General features: G+C 38.4%; 1 protein-coding gene and 1 pseudogene across 1 annotated transcript; one reads left to right on the forward strand and one right to left on the reverse strand.

Annotated features, from left to right (window-relative positions):
- Positions 1 to 7,747: 7,747 nt before the first annotated feature.
- On the forward strand, positions 7,748 to 12,695 carry LOC131768465 (fibroblast growth factor receptor 4-like; annotated as a pseudogene).
- Positions 12,696 to 14,133: 1,438 nt separating this feature from the next.
- Positions 14,134 to 14,619, reverse strand: LOC136279156 (uncharacterized). Its single transcript, XM_066162677.1, has one exon. The coding sequence runs from the start codon at positions 14,617 to 14,619 to the stop codon at positions 14,134 to 14,136; it is 486 nt and encodes a 161-aa protein (XP_066018774.1).
- Positions 14,620 to 22,340: the final 7,721 nt, after the last annotated feature.

Genomic DNA, 22,340 nt, shown 5'->3' on the forward strand with positions numbered 1-22,340 from the left:
CTTTTGAAGACACTGAACTGATTATTTATTTTTTTACATACAGAGGATATGTGTTCCTTGAAATTAAGTTCATTATCAAGAATTATTCCAAAAAGTTCCAGGCATCTTGTGGTTGAGAAGGAGAAAGGGTAATCGGTTTTGCCAAGAACCATCCCTCGGTGTTTAGCGGGGTTGGCTTTCATCCCATTGTCTTCGAACCATTTGTTTGCTATTTGTACATCATGATTGATCCGCTGTTCCAAGGCTACTGGGTCTACGTCAGATGTGTGCAGTTGGCAGTCATCAGCATAAGTGTTTAGTTTTACAGACTTAATGTGAAAGATGAGGTCATTGAGGAACATGTTGAAAAACATGGGTCCCAGGACGCTGCCTTGAGGCACGCCACGCTTCACGCTCATCCAATCCGAATAAGTATCACCAATTTTCACTCGCTGCATTCTATCCGTCAAGTAGTCACCGATAAGGGCACAGCTGGATTCATGCAAACCATACGCTTTCAGTTTCGCTAGTAACAAAGCATGAGGTACGGTGTCGAAAGCTTTTGACAAATCCATTGATATAACCGCCACGATCTCTTTTTTATCTAGACTACGCCTCCAGTCCTCAGTCAGCCTAAGCAAAGATGTCTCACAGCTATGGTGCCTTCTGTAGGCAGATACGTATTCGGACAATATGTTTTGGTAAAAGTCGCCCATTTGCGCTGAAAGCAGCCTCTCGAAAACATTATTGAACGCAGGTAAAACGGTCACTGGTCGATAATTGCTTTTGTTCAGTTCATCGTCCTCTTTAAATAAAGGAGTAACCTGACCTAATTTCCAGCGCGACGGATACTGTCCTGTCCTGATCGAGTGATTCATTATTGCAGCAATAGGACCAGCAATCGCGTTGGCAGACTCTTTTACCAGTCGCGGTGGTATTCCGTCATGACCACAGGATTTGCGGGAGTTGATTTTGAAGGCTTCCACTTGGGTTTTATTAGTATATTGAAAAGCAAATTTTTTTCTCACAGCGAGCTGTTCATTGTTGTTGAAAATCGCCTGAATGCTAGGATGCGCATCCAACTCGTTTCCATTACTCTGTTCAGTAATCTCTGGCACGCCGTCCGCGATGTTGACAAAATAACTATTAAAAAGCTCCGCCATTTGTTTTTTTGTCTGTTATCACGACATCGTGTTCTTTTAATATTATGTCATTTGCTTGCGTGCTTTTCCTTGAATGCAAAAATGGGCGGTATGTGTTCCAAATCTCCCTTGGGTTTTCCGACTCACTTTTCTTGTCGAAGAAAGTTTTAATAGCTTTACGTCTTAGAGAAGTGCAAATGTTCCTTTGTCTCTAGTACAATTCATAATTAGTGTCAGTTCTTTCGCGGATGAAACGTTTCCACAAACGGTTTTTCTGGCGAATAGCTTTGCACCATTGTTCCTTCATAAAGGGAACTTGATTACTTGATTTCCCCTTATGCGGACCTGTTTCAAAGGTGCATGCTCACCAAGAATGTTCTCGTATAGACAATCAAACACGTAGAGCTTATCGTCAACGTCGTCAAATATTTCAGCTACTTGGAAAGGAACATTATGCAAATCATGTAGAAAATGCTGTTTATCAAAAATTTTGAGGCTTCTTAATTGTATTTTCCGAGATCGTATTCTCGGTTCCGATGCCCTGAGTATGGCAAACACAAGAGAGTGATCACTTATATTAACATGGACTACGCCCGATGACTGTATTTTTCTCAAGTTGTAAGTGAGAAAAAGGTCTAGTAGGGTTTCTGATGTCTTGGTAATACGGGTGGCTTCATGTATTAAATTCTTCAAGTCTTGTACCGTTCACGCTCACATAATCGAAGATTGGGAAGGTCTTTAATGACTTTAAAGCAGAGGTCTGCGCGGATATAGACCAATAAACCACCGCCATGTATGTTTCTGTCAGCCCTACACATTCGATATCCGGTGACCATAAATTGACTATCTGGAAAACTGGAATCCAGCTTCGTTTCAGAAAGAATTAAAATATCAAACATTCCTTCTAATAGCCAATACTTGACCTCAAAGAATTTAAAACCTGCAATATGGTCCACATTAACATGTCCGACTTTAATGTTGGTCCAATGTTTCTTAATCAAGGCATCATATTCACTCCACGTTTCATCGTCGGAACATGATCCAGTAGAACTGTTGGTACTTGTGCTGGAGTTCAAACTCGAGTCCGCAAAAGGTAATTGGCGAAGAGCCTCCATACATGACTCGCCAGTGTGCGATGTACTGCCAGACGACTGCAAAATTAGATATTGCTTAGGGGTCACACCGCCGCATTTAATGTGAGACCACAACGAGCAGCAGTCGCATATGGTTGCACGGTGATTTATAGCAATCGTCCGATCACACTCCTTGCATTTTTTACGAGAACTGTCATGGCGGACGGCTGATTTACAAGTCGAGTCACATTGTCTGTGAGGTGCTGGATGAGGATGAATGTCTCCACTTCTAACCACAGAAAGAGCAACCGGGTTGAAGGAAGCCGTACAGTTCGAATAGTACGCCACTCTTAAGTTCTGAAACTTCTTGTGAGGTGAGTTGAGAAATTGGCCGCCGATCCGTGACCTATGCCTTGGCGAAATTAGATTGAAATCGACCGGGTATGAGTTGAAATACTTGAAAAAATTATCCCCGTAATGCACTTGAGCATTCTTCGAGAGCTTGAGAGAGTATAAGTTGACAGAGAACAAAGCTAACAGCGAAAAACTTAATAAAATTACGGACAAGCTCGAAACACGTTTGACCGCCATAATCACCGCTGGCCATTCGTGATAGTTGATGATAGCCAATGATAGTGCTTGATAGTTTGTAATCATACGCGAGTGATTGTTGAAACTGTCATCAACTATCATGACCATTTGAACTGGGCTTTGGTATCTTTCCTACGGTTGAGTTTCGATGACTGTCAGCCGTCGTTAACAGAACTAAAACTACTGTTCGGAGGTATTAAAAACGTGATTAATGGAGTCTATACACCTCTTTAAGTCTTAAATAATACTTTAAAGAGTCTTCCTAAATGTAATATGCTAAATCTTACGCTAAGAATTGACGAGAGTCCGTGGGAATAATAATAATAATAATAAAAGATTTATACCGCGCCAGTATCCTACTGTTCAAAGGCGCCTACAAATACCCGGAGAGCTGCCCGGAGAGCTGCAGACACAGGCCACGGTCATAAACAAAAATATGACGAGTATGCACCGAAAAACAGGCACCGGAGACTAGAGAAAAAAAGGACCTAGAATTGATTACAGGAAAGTTGTTTTCTGATAATTTCGAGCTATGTGTTTGAAGCGGAATCGTCGACCCTCGACTGAAAGCAAGCTTAATGCGGACGGCCCTCAACCGAGAGACTTCCGTCTCTTGGAAGCCTCTTTCAAAACAAATGTTTTAAACGATATGTGACTTGATGAATGAGTTCCCTCAGATTTGAAAATTTCTCATAAAAAATCGGGGTCCTCAATCTGTTCTGTGCCATGTTAGAGATCCACATAATGTCGATATTTTCATGTCTTTCTAGTATAGAGCGTAAAGTATCTTAAGGCACAATAATATTAGTTATGTTTGGTTGATTATTTTGACACATAACTTTTCGGTTAAACCCAGCGCCTTCTTTAGGGTTAACAAAAAAACCATTCGATTTCTATCAATGAATAAGATGAGGCGCCACTTAAATGTGATCAGACAAATAGTCTTGGGCATGCCTTTCGATCATATGGGCGAGTCTGTCATAAGCTGTCCTTTTCCAAAGAGGTGAACCGTCACATATTTTCTCACGGCCCCGACGTGATTAAGTAGTAGAAGTCGTCCTGATTTAGATCAGCACTAAACTATATTCTCGTCAGTAGGGAGCCCGCCTATCTTTAAAACAAGTAACGGGGGAATGAGCAATAGAAAATTGGCAATGGGCAGTGGGCAAAGAGGAATCTTTAAAATGGGGAATCTTTAAAAGCGGGGAATCCTAGATGCGCGAATTTTTTAAATGGGAATATTTTAAAAGCGGGAATCTTTATAATGGAGAATCTTTAAAAGCAAGAATGACCAAAATGTTGTAAAACGTTGTGCGTCAATATTTAACTACAGAGAAATTCAAGATTCCCCAACACCAACGTAATGACGATAATCAAATGAGAGAAAAGTATGTGACCAGTCTAACATCCTTCCTCCTTGGTCATCCCTCACCAAAAATAGATAGAAATCATAGAATATCTCACATGCAGATGAGTTGAAGAAAACCTACGATTTGCAATCAATAAAGACGACAGGAGCACTAAGTTACAATCTGCGTAGTAGGTGCTGATAAAGTCCTTATTTCATAATGGGAATACATGATAAAATTACAAAAATGTTCTGGAAAGTTCCACTCTAACGTTTCGAAAATTCAATGATATGCTTGTTGGATTATAAAACCAATATTCCAAAGCTGTTTCAACAGTGCTTTCCCGGAATTCGAAGGACAGTCAAGGTAAGGGCCTACAATTTATTATAAATTTCAACCCTCTCCACACTAACCATGAATCCAACTTTACAGAGCTGACAAAAATATTACCTCTATACCTGCTCTAAGTTGTTTTTCTTTTCGCATTGGTGACTCGTCAGTTAAATGTCTAGTTCGTATTTTGTTTCTTAGTCTTTGGCGTGAGACTTAACATGGAATCAATGAGAATGGAGGCATGCCAAATTCTTCGAAATGGCGTAAGCAGTATATTTATTGCCGATTGAGACCTTTCTCTTAAGTAAAAAGGAGATTTCTTTTCCGGCATCGAAGCTAATTACAAACATACAAGGCCGTCAAAACCTGTCCAAAAAAACATTGAGTTTATTGACTTTATTGAATATCACTTCATAGTCAGCTAGCTATTCATAATGCATGCAGTACTGATTATAGGAGCGCTGGATTTGTCTCCCCGTTTTGTCTTGGTCTTTGATTAAATTCTGGTGAGCCTTTGGGGAGCAAAGCTGAACTAACCACAATAGACGAGAGGCACCAAAAAGATATAGAACTCCTCTGCCGTTACGAGAACACTGATGAAAGCACGAGGCCGCAGACCGAGTGGTTTCATTGTTTTTGAGTGTTTGGAAACCCTGATGAAACCCTATGCACGAGTTTTTGAAATAGCTTCTCGATCGCGCCTCAGGAAACGAAAGAAAATGGAAATATTTACGAATTTTTCACACGTTGTCGGCAAGTTTGTTGTAGTAATATTCAAATTAAGAAATCAGTTCACCAGTGTTTGATGCTTTATCTAACTCAAGGGTTTGATATTATATGAAACTCAGGGATAGCGCGTCATTCCGGTGTTTCACCGGGGCTTTCAAACCGCATGCACGTGACGAGATTGGCGTGAATTGCTTGGATGTTCACCTCAGTTATGAATAATTAATAAATTTGAGAAAGCTTAATTCTTAAGAGATGTGATTAAAGGTTGACTCATAGATCACCATTAACAGTCCGCATGCTATTCACCAGCCTAGGTCAGTCCGTATTGCGAAAAAACCTGCCCTCTGTCTTGAGTACCACAAGTCAAGACCTCGGTTCCAATACGGACCTCTCAGCTGGCCAATAACAGTCATTTATTCATCACTTCATGGGTTTGTTCGGAACCGAAATAACGACAAACTCCCAGTTTGTTTGTTAGCTCAGTTGGTAGAGCATTGCATCAATAACGCAGAGGTCATGGGTTCAAATCCCGTACAGTTTTTTAGGCCTTATTTTCATTACTGCTTAAGTAGTGTTCGTGCAAAGATCGCTTTCATATTCACGATGTCAACATTACAGTGAATTATAATCTTCACGCCGAAGGCGATTTATAGCGTTTTTAGCATTGAAGCCGCCAATCCCAGAAGTCTATTTTTAATTTTCTTCTTTATCAAGAAAAAATTTGTCACCACTTTTATGGAAAGTTTCTTTGAACTCCATGCTTATTGTGATCGATTCCTTGATTAAATATGAGGCAGATGTTAAAAAGCCGCCATTTTGAAATTCGTGCTGGTTCTCGTCAACTCCTCAAAAAACTAAATCATTCGAAATTTTTCTTTGTAAGGCAATAAAACCGACGGAAAGAAAAACCTGGTTAGGAAAAAAGCCTTCATAACCCTTTATCATTTTATCTGCTTTAAGTGCATGTCAGCCAAGTGGAAACCCCGAATGTTAAAAACTAACTGCTGAGCGATAATGATCGATGTGCAAAGTTCGCGCTAAAACAGCTTGGCTCCTCTGTAAGATCTGCAAAAAGCACCATTCTATTTACTTATTTGATCATGATTATTTTTATTTAAAAAGTCTTGAACTTATGGAAAAAAAAGTCGCATTCGGCGTCACAAAATTTATTCATAAGTCTGGCTAGTTTATATGCCTCATGACGCAGATAAGCTATATCATTTATATGTTTTTGTTTTTTTTTTTTTGCGGTCATAAATTTTTAAACTTGGGTGGCAATTATGGATATGTGTCTATTGCGGTTGCTGCCAAACCTTGAGAACCATTTTAACACACTCTTACATGTTTAATGGACATCAACGGAGGCCTAAATGGTCTATAAGCATGGCCTTATGCAGTGTCAAATAGGTTGAAATATACCTGCTAGGTATACTATTGGATCAGAAAAGACCCACATTGTGACATACGTAGGCAAAAACACCTGTTTCCTTTATGTTTATTTAAACGTAAGAAAGTTGAGTATATTCACATTTCGTCTTGTCTGCTGTGGCAAGCAAAAGACTTGAGGTGGGTGGAATGACCTTTTTCTCATCACTACTTTTACCATTTATTAATTTTTTATTTTAAAATACTTTGTTCTCGTGAAAACTCACCAAAGCTGTCTCTAAGTGTCAAAACTCATGGAGATTCAGCAATTTGAGTGATCAGTGAGAAACATCACATTTCATTAAATGAAGAACATCTTGAGCTTTTGCAAGACTTACTTAAATTATTTCATAGGAAATGACTTTTGTCAAAAATGTAAAATTAAAACAATCAACAACAATCATAAGAATATAACAAGGTAAGTGAATGAGGTTTTCTCATTTCTTTGACGTTTTTCCCTCCAGTCTTTCAGGACAAACTCTCACCTGCTGTTTTCATTAGGCTTTATTTAGACCTTTAATTTACATTCTGGTCAGGTTCCGTAGGCATCGGTTGCGTAGGTAATAAGATATGACATTTTGCACAAGACAATTTCTAAGCCATCTGGTTGTCATTTTTGTTTATTGCATTTTCTTGGACACAAAATATCGACGTTCTGAAATGAGGTCTCATGCTTCTATTCTTTTAAGCTTTTTGGACCAGCCAGAGAAAATAATGGGATTATTTTCGCTCGGTTGACTCATTTGCTAAAATTAATTAATTAATTATTATTATTATTATTAATAATTACAATAATAATAAAAATAATGATGATAATAGCTATCATTATGGTGGTGATAATAAAAGTAGTGATAACAAGTCTGATAATAGTAATAATGATAAAGCCACATCCTCAAGAGCACGTTTAACCCTCTCCCTCGCCTATCATTTTTCACCTCGGCTCATATTCCCAATAGAAGTTTGGTAATAACTTGACAATTAATCTGTTGATGAAGAGAAAAATTTCCATCACCCGCTGGCTGCTTTGGTTTTAAAAAAGACGTTTTGCCTTATGCCATAGCAAACAGACGATTTTACATTTAGGTAAATTTTGCATGAGGAAGTGGACGAACATCCAATGACCAGAATGCTAAGTACACGTTGGCTTGGAAACGCTGGCAACTTCTTCATGCTGTTTCTTGTTACTAGTGCTATAAGCAGCCTTTCATCCGAGGAAATAAGCAACAAATGCAATAGTAAAATTGATTAGTAGGCACTGAATTTTTGTTTCCAAATCTAAAGTTACATACTTGATCCACAAATCAAGTTTTGTAGTGAAGTTATTGGTTGAATCATCGTTATGATTGATTTAGGTTACCTCGAGGACTACGCACTTAATTTTTTTTTAACTTTTCCGTCCAGTGACACGCGAAATGAATACCTTCTCAAGTCCGCCAAACCGCACATTAATAGTGGGTGCAGATATTAACTTGACTTGCATAGCGCGGCCAAGGTATGACGACCGGCTACATCCTAGGAGATGGACCAAGTATATTCAGTGGTTTGATCCCCAGGGTAAACCAGTTGGAACCAAATGCCTGCAGGGTATATCAAAAGCGAAAAAGCTACGCTGCATATCAATGCTCAAGAGGTTGACTATGGAACAGTTTGGAAACTACACTTGTGAGGCTCACAATCATTATGAGGGTTATTGCAGGCAAAACGTTGTCGAAATCGAGCTGCAAGGTAGGCAAAACATATAAAGTAATCTCCTCGAGAAGCAATAAAGTAATTGATGACATGAGTTAAATTGTATAATAGGGTGTTGTTTGTGAACACACATTTGCGTAGAAATTTCATAATAAAGTAAACTGGCAAATGCGGTGCCTGCTTAAAGCTCATTCTAATTTGCCGATTTTTAATCATACTGCCTGGGCAAAATCAAAGTTTGGCAAATCAGTAATAATTAGAAGAGGAAGAAATTTCATTTTCGAAACAGCATTAAACCTAATGAGTAACACGGAATGATTCATTGCTCATGGAACCCACGAGTTATCTCTTTGCCTACTCTAAAAGCTTTCATCTGTTTATTACTCTAATAAAAAACAGCTGCGCAATCAGCAGGCCTGCAGGGAAATTTTACCAACCACACTGTTCGAAAGACTTGTTTATCTCGCCTGATGGACGCAGAGGTTCCCGTAAATTACGTCGCTCAATTAAGCGGGCACAGAAATTTAAAGAGCCTCCGCAGACCATCAGCGGAAAATGTCCTTCAGTTTAAGCCGCTCCGGCCAAGAAAGTACTCAGACATCGACAGTAAGCGTCCACGAGAACACCACTTTGCCGGCAAATCTTCCCAAAGATGTCAGTAAATCAGGAGTTTTCTCAGGCGCTTGCATCGGGAAAATTGAAGGCTGCACCTTCACGTTCAAAATTGCCCGTGAAAAAGAAGAAAGCCCAAAGTTCGCGAAGCCCAAGAAACAAAGAATCATCATGAGCGATGATTTCGATTCTGATTAGTTAACTGAACTTAATCCGCTGTCTTAGGAAAATACTTTCCTTCGGATCCTATGACTTTTTTCATTTAAAATTTCATCATTGCAGAGCCATTTAGCTTGAATTGGTTTGCCAAGCTGACAACCAGAACTGTTTTTTGTTAAAAAATGCGCATATGATTTGTCCCTACGCGCTTTTAAATTGACAGGCGTCAGATCGTGACAGATACTTTTAAAAAATGTTTCGGAGTTTTTTCCTGGAAGCCTTTTAAATCGCCTTTTAATATCATTATGCAGATAAATATGTTTTGATGAAACCTCTCTCTTTCATTTGCATTGCCCTTGCTTTCTCTACCATCTACTCGCTCATAAATTGTTCCGTTTGTGGAGAATCTTGCCGTAATTTCAGCCCTTTATCATTAAGGTTCTTTTCGCAACCATTTGTTAGGTTTTAGAAAAAGCATAAAAATGTTATTCACCAGCTAAGGTCGGTCCGTATTGGGAAAAACTGTGCCCTCCAAGACCTCGGACCACCCATCTAGTGAGTAACATATATTTATCTTCCATGGATTAGCTACTATATCTAAGAGAAGTCAAGGTGCTTTGTTGGTTGGTGCTAATAATTTTTAGATAGAAAACACTAAAGTGTGCACTTTCTAGTGGATAAGTAACATGGATAGAAAAAAGACAGAAGGATGGGCAAAACCGATTGGACATGATAGAACTTCCACAAGGCGTGGACTTACTATTTCAAGATGTCTTCCCTTTAGCGTTTCCTTAATTACCTACCTTCCCTGCTTTACTTGCTCCTTACTCACTGACGGCTTCTCAAATTTAACTTTCTTTCTTCAAAAAAAATATCCATCGTCATCTGAAATTGAGGATCCTAAGAACCAAACTGTTGACGCTGGTTTCAACGCAACCTTTGACTGCGCCGCCAAAGGTCATCCCATGCCGTCTATCACATGGATAAAGAACGATGACGCACTTGCTGTACAATCTTACAACCGAATTAGAGTAGCTGAGATTTTCGTCGACGACGAGCAAATCCATAGCCAGCTGGTAATAAAGGGTGTAAAGAGGGAAGATAATGGGAAATATTACTGCCTTGCAAATAGCAGTGCGGGAGAAAAAGCATCAAATCCTGCTTTCTTGTCCACAAAAGATCTAGGTGAGACATATGCTCAATGTTTCTTACCTTGGCATTAAATTTTGTTATGAAACGACCATTTCTTCTGAGAAGGCGATGAAAGTACTTGAAAGAAATGCTTTCAAAAGTCACTTACAGAAAATGTTTTGATCAGTTCGCTTGAATACTGGATATATGTATCACAAAGAGCAGCGCTGAGAAAATAGCTTCCAAATCTCACGTTTCTGTTCATAAAAAGTTAGATGAGGTTGCATGTCGATACTACGCTTTGCATTCATTTTCCTTGAGGGTCAATCGTGTAGCAGAACTCAGTATGAGATTTCACTCTATCTAAATTGAAGAAAAACATCATTTTTGCAGACTGAGCAATTAAATGAAAGTTGAAATTGAATATTTCCTTGCTTTATGCAAATCCTAGCAAGCGGATAATCAGGTTTCAGTTTCCCACGCTATGAGACGAAACGATCAGCAGCACCATATAATGCGCTTGATAATTCCATGCAATGTTCAATCTCACTGTTATTTCATTGTTCTTCATATTTCAACAAGCTTCTTCAAATACAGCCCCGCCAATAAAGGAACAACAACGGTTTGTTCCCCTGGTTACTGCACTTGGTGTGTGTGGTAGCGTAATAATTGCATTCATGAGCGGATGCATTATGGCGTTTTTGTATCGACGTGCAAGAAGAAATCATGAGGTAAATCTTATTGAGTGCAATCGAACTTCATAGCAACTAAAAGTTAACTTGATCAAACGCCCACAAAACTGTTTCCCAACTATAATCGCTGTTAAATAAAATTCGCAAGAATACTCAAAGTGGAGAATAAATTATCCTTTTTGTTTTGAACAATTGGGCATTTCGATCGCCAGGGGATTTGTAACGATTTCTAACACCTTAAAACTGCTCTCAAATGAACATGTTGCACTTCTGTCTGTATCAATATCAGGGCCATGAAGGTGCGGAAGAGATCTATGTGGCCTGCATAGACAACAAAGATTTGGCTGAGGTGATACTGAAAGATATGAATGCTGATACGGAAGTAAGGGAGCTTTTAGAGGCAAATGCTATCTCTTCGCTGTTAGTTGGTAAAAATAAGAATAACAATGTGCAGCTAAACAGTAAAAAGCATACGCATGACGACTGGAGAGTTGACTCGATACCGAGAGTATCGTCCGAGGAAAGAAGGACTCCGACTCCACTAGATGTCGGAGATAAACATTTCCTAAATTCCATCTCTGATCAAAAAGGCTATGCAGAAGAGTTGTTTAACTCACGAAATGGTCACCAAGGTGCGGAAGACGGCTGTGATGTCAACATTATTTCGTATCAAGACAGTGGGATGGATAGTGACAAAGATAGCGACGAAATACAAACATCTCTCTTCATTGAGATAGAGGAGAGCGAAAAAGACCAAGTTACTCTCGAAGTACTCGATGAGGTACTAGGTGAATGAAAAAAGGAATCGTTTATAAAGGTCGCTATGGTGGAAGAGGGGTAAGTTTCTAAAGAAACTGTGGTGCTGCGTCGGTGGGAGAGTATAGCAGGTAATTTAGTGTTAACAACTGGCTTGAAAACGTAAATTAGCCACCGTAAAGGGTAAAAAAGCTGAAGTTTCGAGCGTTAGCCCTTCGTCAGAGCGATTAGATTAGCCGCAAAACACTAGAACAAAAATTTATATTCCAAATCGGCACCCTTAATCCCCACGGAATCAACGAGCGCTTTTCATTCAACTAATTTATTCCTGTTTTCTCGTCACCATATTCCCACCAATGGCGTAGCTCCACTTTCTACATATAAATCCACACACAACCCACAATTCCTCTAATCGCTCTGACGAAGGGCTAACGCTCGAAACGTCAGCTTTTTTATCCTTTACGGTGGCTAATTTACGTTTTCAACCCAGTTGTTAACACTAAATTACCTGCTATGGTGGAAGGAATGGTAGCATTACTGATGTTGCTGTAAAGAAGTTGAAAGGTATGCATAATGGTCTTATTCTATTGGCTTAAATCTTTTCTCAATTATTGTTTTCTCGGCAGTGTGGGCGGATCAGCAAATAAAATTCGATTATACGTATTTTTGGGACTATTGTATGTTACCCCATTGCAATCTGAATTCTTTAACGTAATATTTGTAGCAAGGTGATTAGACTGGCAGGGTATTCGCAGTATTCTTCGTTTTCTTTGCATTCTACGTACAACACAACGTAACCAACTTATGAATAATTATCACCTTTATTTATTTTTTTATTTTAGGTAATACATGCACACTTGCGAAAGCCGCTTTGCTGAATGAGTTAAGAAGTTGAAACAGGCTGGACGACATTCGAACATTGTCAACCTAATTGGAACATGGGTTCAAGGAGGTGAGACTTATTTCGACTATCCAAATAACATTCTTGCTAATCTACGCAAAAAATATGTGTTTATTATCGGTGCCAAAGCATGATAATTAATGACTCTCAAGCACTTTCAACTATGATTGTTGGATGTTATTGTTGTTTTTTTTTTCAGCTGTAAATTTTCAAATCGAATGGGAAGGATGGCAAGTTTTAAGCTAGGTAAAAAGTTCTGATCCCCATGAGGATTCGAACCTCAGACCTGGGGGACGACCCATGGGGAATTTTTTCTTTGTCCGATGCTCGTGATAAGACGAAAAACCTCTTTCTCTAACATGTGCACCCCGAAACTAAAGGTTCTAGAAAATGAAAACCACTTAATAGCCACTTTTTAGATGTGGCCAAAAATGCGTGAAAATGTATTCCTCATCTAATGCAGCAGCACAATACCCTTAGGAAAGGGTAAACTAGCCTGGTTTCACTACTAATTAATGACTTTAACGATGTTGTACAGGAATTTCATATACCAAAATTACAACAAATACAAAAAAGAAAGTGGTCAAGACTGACCAACCTTGAATGACTTAATTTTCCCGCGAAACGCTTTAATAATCCGAAACTTTCATAATGCATATATCTCTTTTTCATCTACGGCCTTGTTACTATTTTCTTTACTATCTGCTGTTTTTATATGATTACAATTTTTTTTATCATTTCAAGCTTCACTCGTGCATCTAACCTGAAATATCTTCTTCTCTTTGATTCATCAATTTCAGAGGATATATATTAACATCACCGAGGATAAAATAAGTGGAAGATTTGAAGCGAACTAGAGCCAAAGCATACTTATGTAGAAAGCTTATGTTCATAGCCCGAGCAACATTTTAGTTCACAATGTAGGGAAATGCGTCCTACTATCTAAAACTAACTTCAGTTGTGTCACTTTCAGTTTGCTACACTTTAACAATTTCATAAGCAACAGCGCTTAGAATCTTAGGATTTAGTCACAATCATATAATAATAGTATCTTTCGTCTTGTAGAATTTACAAACTACATTGTTAAAGAAAGATCTTACCCGTTTTGTTGAGAGATACAAGGAAGCAAATAAATACTGATTTCGCCAAAAAGGAACCAAGATCTAGCCCTCTGACTTTGTGTATAATTGAACTCATAACAGGGTAATTTTTATTTAAGTTCACACGGCAACCAGGTGGACAATCAGACATGGTTTGGTGCTACTCTGGTTAACAGATTTAATGAATGTAACCGAAGAAGTTACAATTCATGGACCCAACGTTTCGACACTCCTGTCTAGTGCCTTCATCAGGGGTGATCTAAACGCTGCAACAAGAGGTCCTTTTCCATGATCGCTAATTAGCTGTCTTTTTTCTGACGAGGTGTAAATAGGCGTTAGGAAGCAAGCCGCCATCGTCACGATTTAAAGGAACGTGAGCGGAGTTAATAAGCCAAGCCTCCAAACAAAAGCGCTGGTGGTAACGCCGATTAGTGATGATAATTTTAGAAGTCAGTTACAGTCTAGAAGTCAGTTACAGGCAGTTACGAAGAAAGGTTTTTGCATAGCCATTTGCCTTTAGGACATTAGAAACATAATTCCTCTCCTCAGCCTTCGAATGGAGTGAAGATGGTAGACAGTCAGCCCTCCTGAGTAACGTTTTGGCTACAGCCTTTTTATGGCAGATAGGGTGGTGAGAATCGAAAGCGAGGTATTTGTCGGTGTGGGTAGGTTTACGGTAGACACTTGTCTCTAAATTACCCTGAACCCCTCTGGACACATTTAAATCAAGAAAGGGAAAATGTCTATCCTGTTCACAATCAAGGGTGAATCGAATCGACGGCTCTACTGAATTCAAATGCGATAGGAGGCGCTCCACTTCATTTCCGGATACCGCAGAAATAACATCGTGGACATACCGTTTCCAGAAAGAGGGTTTAACCAGTGAAGTGGCCAAGGCCCTTTGTTCCACGTCTTCCATTACTATGTTGGCAATGACAGCAGAGACGGGCGAACCCATTGCTGTTCCAAAAACTTGTTGATAGTAGGTGCTGTTATGTGCGAATTCCGTGGTTTTGAGGCAAAAAGACAGCAGATGAATAATATCCTCCACAGGCAAAGAAGTTCTTTGTCCTAGGGAAGCATCTTCTCTGAGTCTCTCCTCCGCAACCTTAACGGCAAGATCAACTGGGATTTTAGTGAAGAGCGAAACAACGTCGAAAGATACTAACTCTTCACAATCGTTAAGAGTCATCTCTTATGATGTCAGGTTAATTTTTAGTTTTTATGAGCAGTAGCTCCACTACCTCCCGGAGTTTATTCCTTATAGCCTCTTTTTATTGCCTGTCCCTGTGAGCCACAAATTTTTATTTCATTTGAAATTATATTTATTACTTTAGCTTCAAAAGCTTTTCCTTTTGAAACCCTGTCAATGTCGTGCTCTATTGCAGGAAATTTTTCCCTTTTAAAACTCTTTTTTCGTTCTGCAATGAAGCGAAGTATCGTACCGTTATTTCACTCTTTAGGTATCTATCCTGATTGTGATTGTGCAATTCTTTTTTTGAGCAAAAATCTTGGAAAAATTATTTTTCTTAAAACTTTCAAAATTGTAAAACATTCCATTAAGAAATGCACCACTCTGGTGCACTAAATAAACAATAGCCTTTATTTAGCGCGAACATATGCATGGGTATTTGTCGGCAGTCATTATCTATTCCGAGATGTGAACAGTTTTCCGAGAGTAAAGCTCGAGGATACTGTGAGCTTCGGGGAACACATAATATCCAAGGACAAATATACGAGCATACTTTCAGGCGAAATGGAGGCTACTTTGTTCGTTACCCTTCAATTAGTTTTGTTAACGTGCGGCTGAAATGTTTACGAGTATCTTACTGTTTGTGATAGTGTAGTCTCATCGTCCGGTTGAGAGTAATTCTAAGAAGAACTGTTGTCGGTAGTGGTGACTGACGTTTCGCCCATCGCAACTAGTATGAAGAGTCCTGATAGTTGCGGCTTTGTGTGATATCAGGTTCCAAAATGGCTCGTCTAGTAATCTGTCGGTATGTGTCAGTTTCCTGTAAATTGTCGTCCGTAATGAGTTAGACAGAATAACCCAACTTTACAGTCGAATCGAGACCGACTTGAGTCTTACATCCAATATAATCACGGCAAAACTGACCAATCAGTATATATAAACCGGTCTTAGAACATTCGATTAAGAGCAACTATTCACTTGACTCTGGTGATGACTTCCGCTTAGGTTTTCTAACGTCAGACACCACAACTGATAATAGTCCTTATTCGGACTACACTCACTCGGACGATCAGACTAAACTATCATAAGTTACTCCTGGGCTCAAACCCTTTACTGTAGAGCTTATCATACCTTATCATAAACTAGTTGTGACTAAAATACAGTGAATCATTAAGTCTGTTCTTGATTAGTGCCCGCTTTTCACCGGTTATGTTTTGGTTAAAGAAGACCTCCGCCTTTCTTGAAAAATTTCATAAAAGCGCTAAAAACCTATATCAGTACAGATAAGCATAATTTCGTATGAGTACATATTTCCTCCTCATAGTTAAATGCTGTAATTTAACAATCTGCACAACAGATTCCAGGTTTCCTTGTGTCAAATTTTCATATGTCCGCTGTGTACAAGGTGAAAAAGATTCGAAATGTTCCTCCGACTGCCAGAATACAAAAGTTTCAGTGCGTGTGGCAGTATGGTAACGTTAAAATAGCAAGTATGTGGTATTTTGGCTACGGAAATTACATTTGGAGACGCTTTGCGATTTGGAAGAGCAAGAAAAAATGAAGAACATATTATGCACAAACCAATAGGATATGTTCGTAGACAAGAGGAGGTTTCGAGGCTCAATTGGTGTGGCTGAGTGGTTCCATAACCTCTGCGCACTTCGATTCGACATACTTCGCTCATCCAGCGAGTTACACAAGAATCAACTAGTACACTGCAAACACATTTATTGTCATCTTTTTTTTTTTACACGATCTCATACATTTTACATAAATTATTTTCTTGGGCAATCCGGCTTGATTTTCATTTCAGCTTTGATGATGAGCGTATCTGGGCCTTTATTCCACTTACTCCATCTCATACCGTCCGTTTGGTGGTAATTACCGTTGAGGTTCGAGTGACCACAGTGCTCCAAATCGTTTGAAAACCACCAAGCGCCAAATTTTTTAGCACAGTTTGTGTCGTCTTTATCTACTGTTGAAAATTGGGCGTGGTTATTGCCAACAAAAGAATCGTTGGCATCTCCTTCAAATAGAGAGAAAGAACAAATATATGATCAAAGTAATTTAATATTACAATAATCATTTATAGAACGCTATTCTCGTGTTCAAAAGCGCTATCTAGAGTGTGCATATAAAATAAAATGATAAATCCTAAGACAGAATTTACAAACTCGTTACTGTATTAATTACTATAAACGATTGGTATAGGCCTGTCAAAATAGGTACGTCTTCCACTGTCTATTTTTTTAAAATCTTAAGTCTCACATAATCGTATATCCTTGAGGATCTAAATAATGATCCGTATTTCTTAATGTGGCATACAGGGGCTTCAGGATAACTTGTGGTAAGTGAACATCCGAAAAAAAACATTGGCTGTCTACCTAAGGTAAGTTGCGAATTGCGCATTTACTTTCCAGTTTGCTACGTATGTACAAGGAATTAAGGCTTGATCAAGGCCTTATTCTAGTGTCCGTGTCCGCTGAATACAACTTATCAACGTCGTACGTACCAACTTCATCTTAATCATCAATTGGACTGTCAGATCACTTTCAGCCAATGGATATCTCCTCGTCTCAAAGTCTAGCCGATTTATTGATTTGTTACTTTAGACGCTACTTCAGTCCACGAATCATAATAATTATTTTGAAGTGCCTCCAATGATCGAAGTGCAAGACCGCATGGAGAGATTGTCTTATTTTTAGGGTGTAACACACCGTTCAAAATTTAATAAGGGTAATTTTCGATGTAAAACATCTAGCTGAAGAACTGATTTGTTTATTCACCCTAAATTAATCATAGCAATTATGACCAGGCAAATAACTTACCTGAAGACATCCCACCAATAATCAAGGAATAATTTTTCAATTCCGATTCAACTGCGAACAAGTCATACTCGGCGTAAGGATAATCAATTTCCTGGGTTAGATTAAATTCCAGATCTACTCGTAGCTTGTTCTTTGCTCTCCAAGTGAGGCGGTTTATCTTGTCCAGACCCAACCAATATTCCCCATTATTCTTGTCACCAAAGCCATGCTTGTAGTCGCACCAAGTACGATTAAAATCAACAGATCCGTCCAGTCTCCTCTGGATCACTGTCCATCCTCCACCAGCCGTGCTCTGGTTACAGTACACATCAAAGGCACCTAAACCATCAGGATCAATCGTATAGACACCGCTGGCTGTATTACCATCCATATAAAGCTCAGCACAATTAGCTGTTGAATAAAAGATTCGGGTGATAAGTTAAGCTAAATAAAACCAACAAGAGAAATGACCCAGCTAAAGTTGATTTTAATCCAGGCAAAAACCAGATTTTAAGCTTAAGAAACAAAAACGCAGTCACTCGAAAAATAATGATGAGAATGATGAAAAGACAAAAAATGAAAGAAAAAACGAAGTTCAAACACATTAAAATCCTTATTACCATGGTTGCACAGAAAGTCTACTCAGCTGAACACAAGACGAGAATGGACACCATGACGTCAACCTGGCTTATTGCAGTTCAAAATGAAAAAATTCTGAGAATGGAAAAATAATAACCTGACACAAACCTTTAAATGATGTGACGGAATGAACCAAAATCTGACTCTCAGAAACCAACGCGATGAACAAAAATATTCGGAAAGAACATGGGAAAACACGAGACATTGTACGAAAGTTAAATTCAACTTAAACTTGAACTTCTTAAAGAAGCGAGAATGCTAAGTTATAAGCTAGAGCTGCTGCAGCCAACTGAATTTATACTCCCCGATGGTAGCCTTATAAAAAGAACATATTTCAGTTCAGAGCTAACCACCTATTTTCGTAGCGCAGGACAATTCTTTAAATTTAAATCGCGTCTAACTTAGAAGTTCGAGGATGATTTTAACAGCAACGTCCTGCGGAGCCCAAAAGGAAGGAACGAAAACAGCCCACGCCTTTATTCTTCCCTATTTACAACAATTAGTGCAAGAAATTAACATTTTTCTTCTTAAGTTCATAACTGTTTCGTTTTTAAACATAAATACATATAAAATGAAAAAAAGACAAATTATTATGTTTCAGTTCAACCTATTAAATAGTTTTTCAGCCTTGAAAGAATTTTGCGCATTTTCATGCCCTTTCAATGTAATCAAACACCCATCCTTGAAAGTTTAAGTCAGAGGTTTTTAGAAAAGCGTGTTGTACAAAGCCTGCTAGGCCAGGTTTGCCCACTGTTCTTCAATGTAAAGCGAGTTTTCTTTAATATTTTCCCCTTCATAGGTAATGAATCGAAGGAAAGAAGACGTTAAGTTCATCCGCTACACTTAGTATCAGGATCAACAATGCAACGGAATATATGCGTTCACATTCTTCATAAATTTAACCAAATTCTGTTATTGCATTTTTTTCATAGTTATCATGATGATGATGATGATGATGATGATGATGATGATGATGATGATAGTGATAATCATTTGAACTTAAAATTCCCTTTACTTAAATTTACTGAGGTTGATCGCTTCCAAATGCTATTGTTGTTTTGTTTTTCTCAAGGGGTTAGTTATTCGGTTTGACGTTACCTATGTTCAAAATAGTGGGACGAGAACTTCAACTTTGGAAAGAAAAAAGGAAGTGAAATATGTCAGGGCCCAATGTGAAGCGCAAGCTGCTCCTAAGATTGAGTCTTAGTAGGCGAGCACTTCGTGCTTAAGGAAAGCGAACAGTTGATTCAAGGAAGTAAAACACATCCTTTCCTGTTTGATTAGTCAGTTTTACGGCAAACTTCAAATTTAAGTACAGATAGCGTTCTCAAGAACTGATCATTCCGCAAAAAGTTGTAATGCGTGGGTTGAGCAAAGCGGAAATCACGATGCTTTTTTCTCGTTTTTGTCATCGACGAGATTAGGCTTTAATAAACAGCGCCTCTATGATTTTTGTAAGAACTCTCCCTGATGGGAACTTAGTTTTTCACACACTTTTGCATGAATCAGAACTTCTAGAAAACGGGAAAACAGATATAACACACACTAAATAACTATTTATCCTTTACATCTAAATAAGCTCATGTAAATTAGGGAAAAGTGAATGATTCATTTAAAACGGAAAAACTATTGAATGAATGATGAATTGAATCAAATCGAATCAAATATTTTTTTAGAATCCAAAATCAAATTAGAAAGAATACAAAGATATGTTTATATATATATATATGTATAACATATTTTAATGCATGATATCATGTATTTGGGCGCATAAATCTAGCGATTTGGAAGGGCTGTAATTAAGTGGCAATTGAACTTCCTGTCGAACCATTTTGGTGTGAAATCTTATGCGTGATTCAAAATTGCATCCCAAACATTATAGATCAAGTTAATACATTTGGTAAGGTATTGTAATAATAACGTTTAAAAGTGTTTGAGAACAAGTTCGTATCCATTCGATTTCTGCTTCGAAAGTCTTTGAATTTAGCGGTTAATAGAATACATTTGTCTTTGTTTCACAGATTAACACAATGTTCTCTCAATTAAGGACGGTGTCTGCTATTGCCACTTTGCACACAGGCTGTGCATCACGCCAAGGTCGTGCGTGCTCGCGCATGGGTGGAAAAACTCGTCTCCCGCCATGATCATGACGTATCTATTTCGACAGGCCTATGCCATTTTTTTATGGTAGTTTATTGTATTTCAATATTTAGAATAAGAATCTATAATTTTAAGCCAGTGATGAGCTTGTAAATTCTGTCTTGGGCTTTATTTTATTTAAAACGCACACTCTGATAAGCGCTTTTGAACATTTATGAGAAAAGCGTTCTATAAATGATAATATCAAATCACTTTGATCATATATTTGTTCTTTCTCTCTCTCTCTCTCTCTCTCTCTGAAGGAGATGCCAACGATTTTTTTGATAGCAATAACCACCCCTCTTTTCAAAAATAGATAAAGACGACCCAGAGTTTACTAGAAGATTTGGCGCTTGGTGGTATTCAAAAGATTTAGATGGCTGTGGGAATTCGAACCTCAGCGACAATTACCAATAAAAGAATGGTTTAAGATGGGATTACTGGGGTAAAGTCCCTGGGGCATCCATTACCAAAGCTGAAATGAAGATCAAGTCGGATTGCCCAGGAGAATAATTCGTGTAAAATGTACGATATAGTGTAAAAATAGTTGAAAATAAAATGTGTTTGCAGTTTCACGGGACGAAATCTCACGTTTCCGCATTTCTTAAATATGACAGAGGCATAGAGCTTCATGTTTCCGCTACATTTACGTTTTGCGGAAACGTGTTATGCCAAGTCTTGGCGATTCGATCAAGTTTCCGTCATGTTTTCGGAACGGAAATGTCAAGTCATGTTTCCGTCATATTTAAGTCAGGACGTTTCCGCTGTTGTTCCTTTCCGTTACGTTTCTGCAAAAGGATTTTTAATATCCTTGTTTAATCTTTACAACGAAAACAAACCGATCATGGTTTTGTGCATGGTTTTTACTATTTTTTACAAGGCAAGCAGTGGTACACCGTTTGAACCATGATAATTTGACCTACCTTTTATCTCAGCAATACTTTTACTTGTGTTATCTTCCTTCTGAAAGCAATTTAGATATAAATGATATAGTTCGCCATTTGTACAATGGAAAGTGTTTCAATATTTGTCGCCGCTTCCGTTGATCTCAAATGACTCCTCTCAAATTAATGCAAAGTCTACTCATTTTAACGATTTGATTTTTTTTATATAATCAAACGAAATCAAATTGATGTATTGCTTAATTGGTAAAAATCGGAAAGAGTGGAAGGAATGGCTAAGGAATTGCCTAAATTCAATTTCACTCACCTTTACTTCTCGCAAGAAGTATCCCAGCTGATCTGCGATGTCAGCAAACGAAGGTCTCATCAAAGGATCCTCGTTTCAACAAGATCTCATCAGCGTATATCTACAAATATATTGCAGTATTTATTTATTTTTTGAACCTATTTATTCATTTAAATCACTCAATCTAAATACAGGGAAACTGCAGAGCTCTGACAGGGCGATGTAAACTGGGTGGAGTTCCAAATCTGACGAGAGACAAAACCTTAACTAATAATCCTCTCCTGGATAAATGCTTCGAATTACTTAAATAATGTCGAAATTGTTAACTGATAGAATAAATGTAAGCATGTAAAAACACATACTTGAAAATGATCGAGAAGCTTACGGTTCTTCCGAGCATTGATGAGGACGTGACATCCGGTAGCCTGTAGAAAGCCGACTTATCAAAGCAAGTGGTGTTGGGAATGTCAGGGTGTGGTGAGTCACCTGTCAAGCAAAATAACAAAGAAGAGAGTTTGCTTAACAATAGTAATTTGACCTTAACTGATCATATAGTTAAAGCTGTCTATCCCTCTAACACATCTGTTGGCATATAGCTTGTGAGCTCAAAATTGCAAAGGAAACCTGATAATGTTGTTCCTAGAATCTTTCAACTTATTAAAGTAACCCCCCTCTATACCAAACGACCACCTACACATGGGCGATAAAAAAAAA

Source organism: Pocillopora verrucosa, chromosome 1, assembly GCF_036669915.1.
Source record: "Pocillopora verrucosa isolate sample1 chromosome 1, ASM3666991v2, whole genome shotgun sequence".
In the NCBI taxonomy this organism is placed as follows: Eukaryota; Metazoa; Cnidaria; class Anthozoa; order Scleractinia; family Pocilloporidae; genus Pocillopora; species Pocillopora verrucosa.

Excerpts from the sequence above, each read along its gene's own strand:
- LOC136279156 (XM_066162677.1), bottom strand. The coding sequence starts at position 14,619 with ATGGGTTCGCCCGTCTCTGCTGTCATTGCCAACATAGTAATGGAAGAC.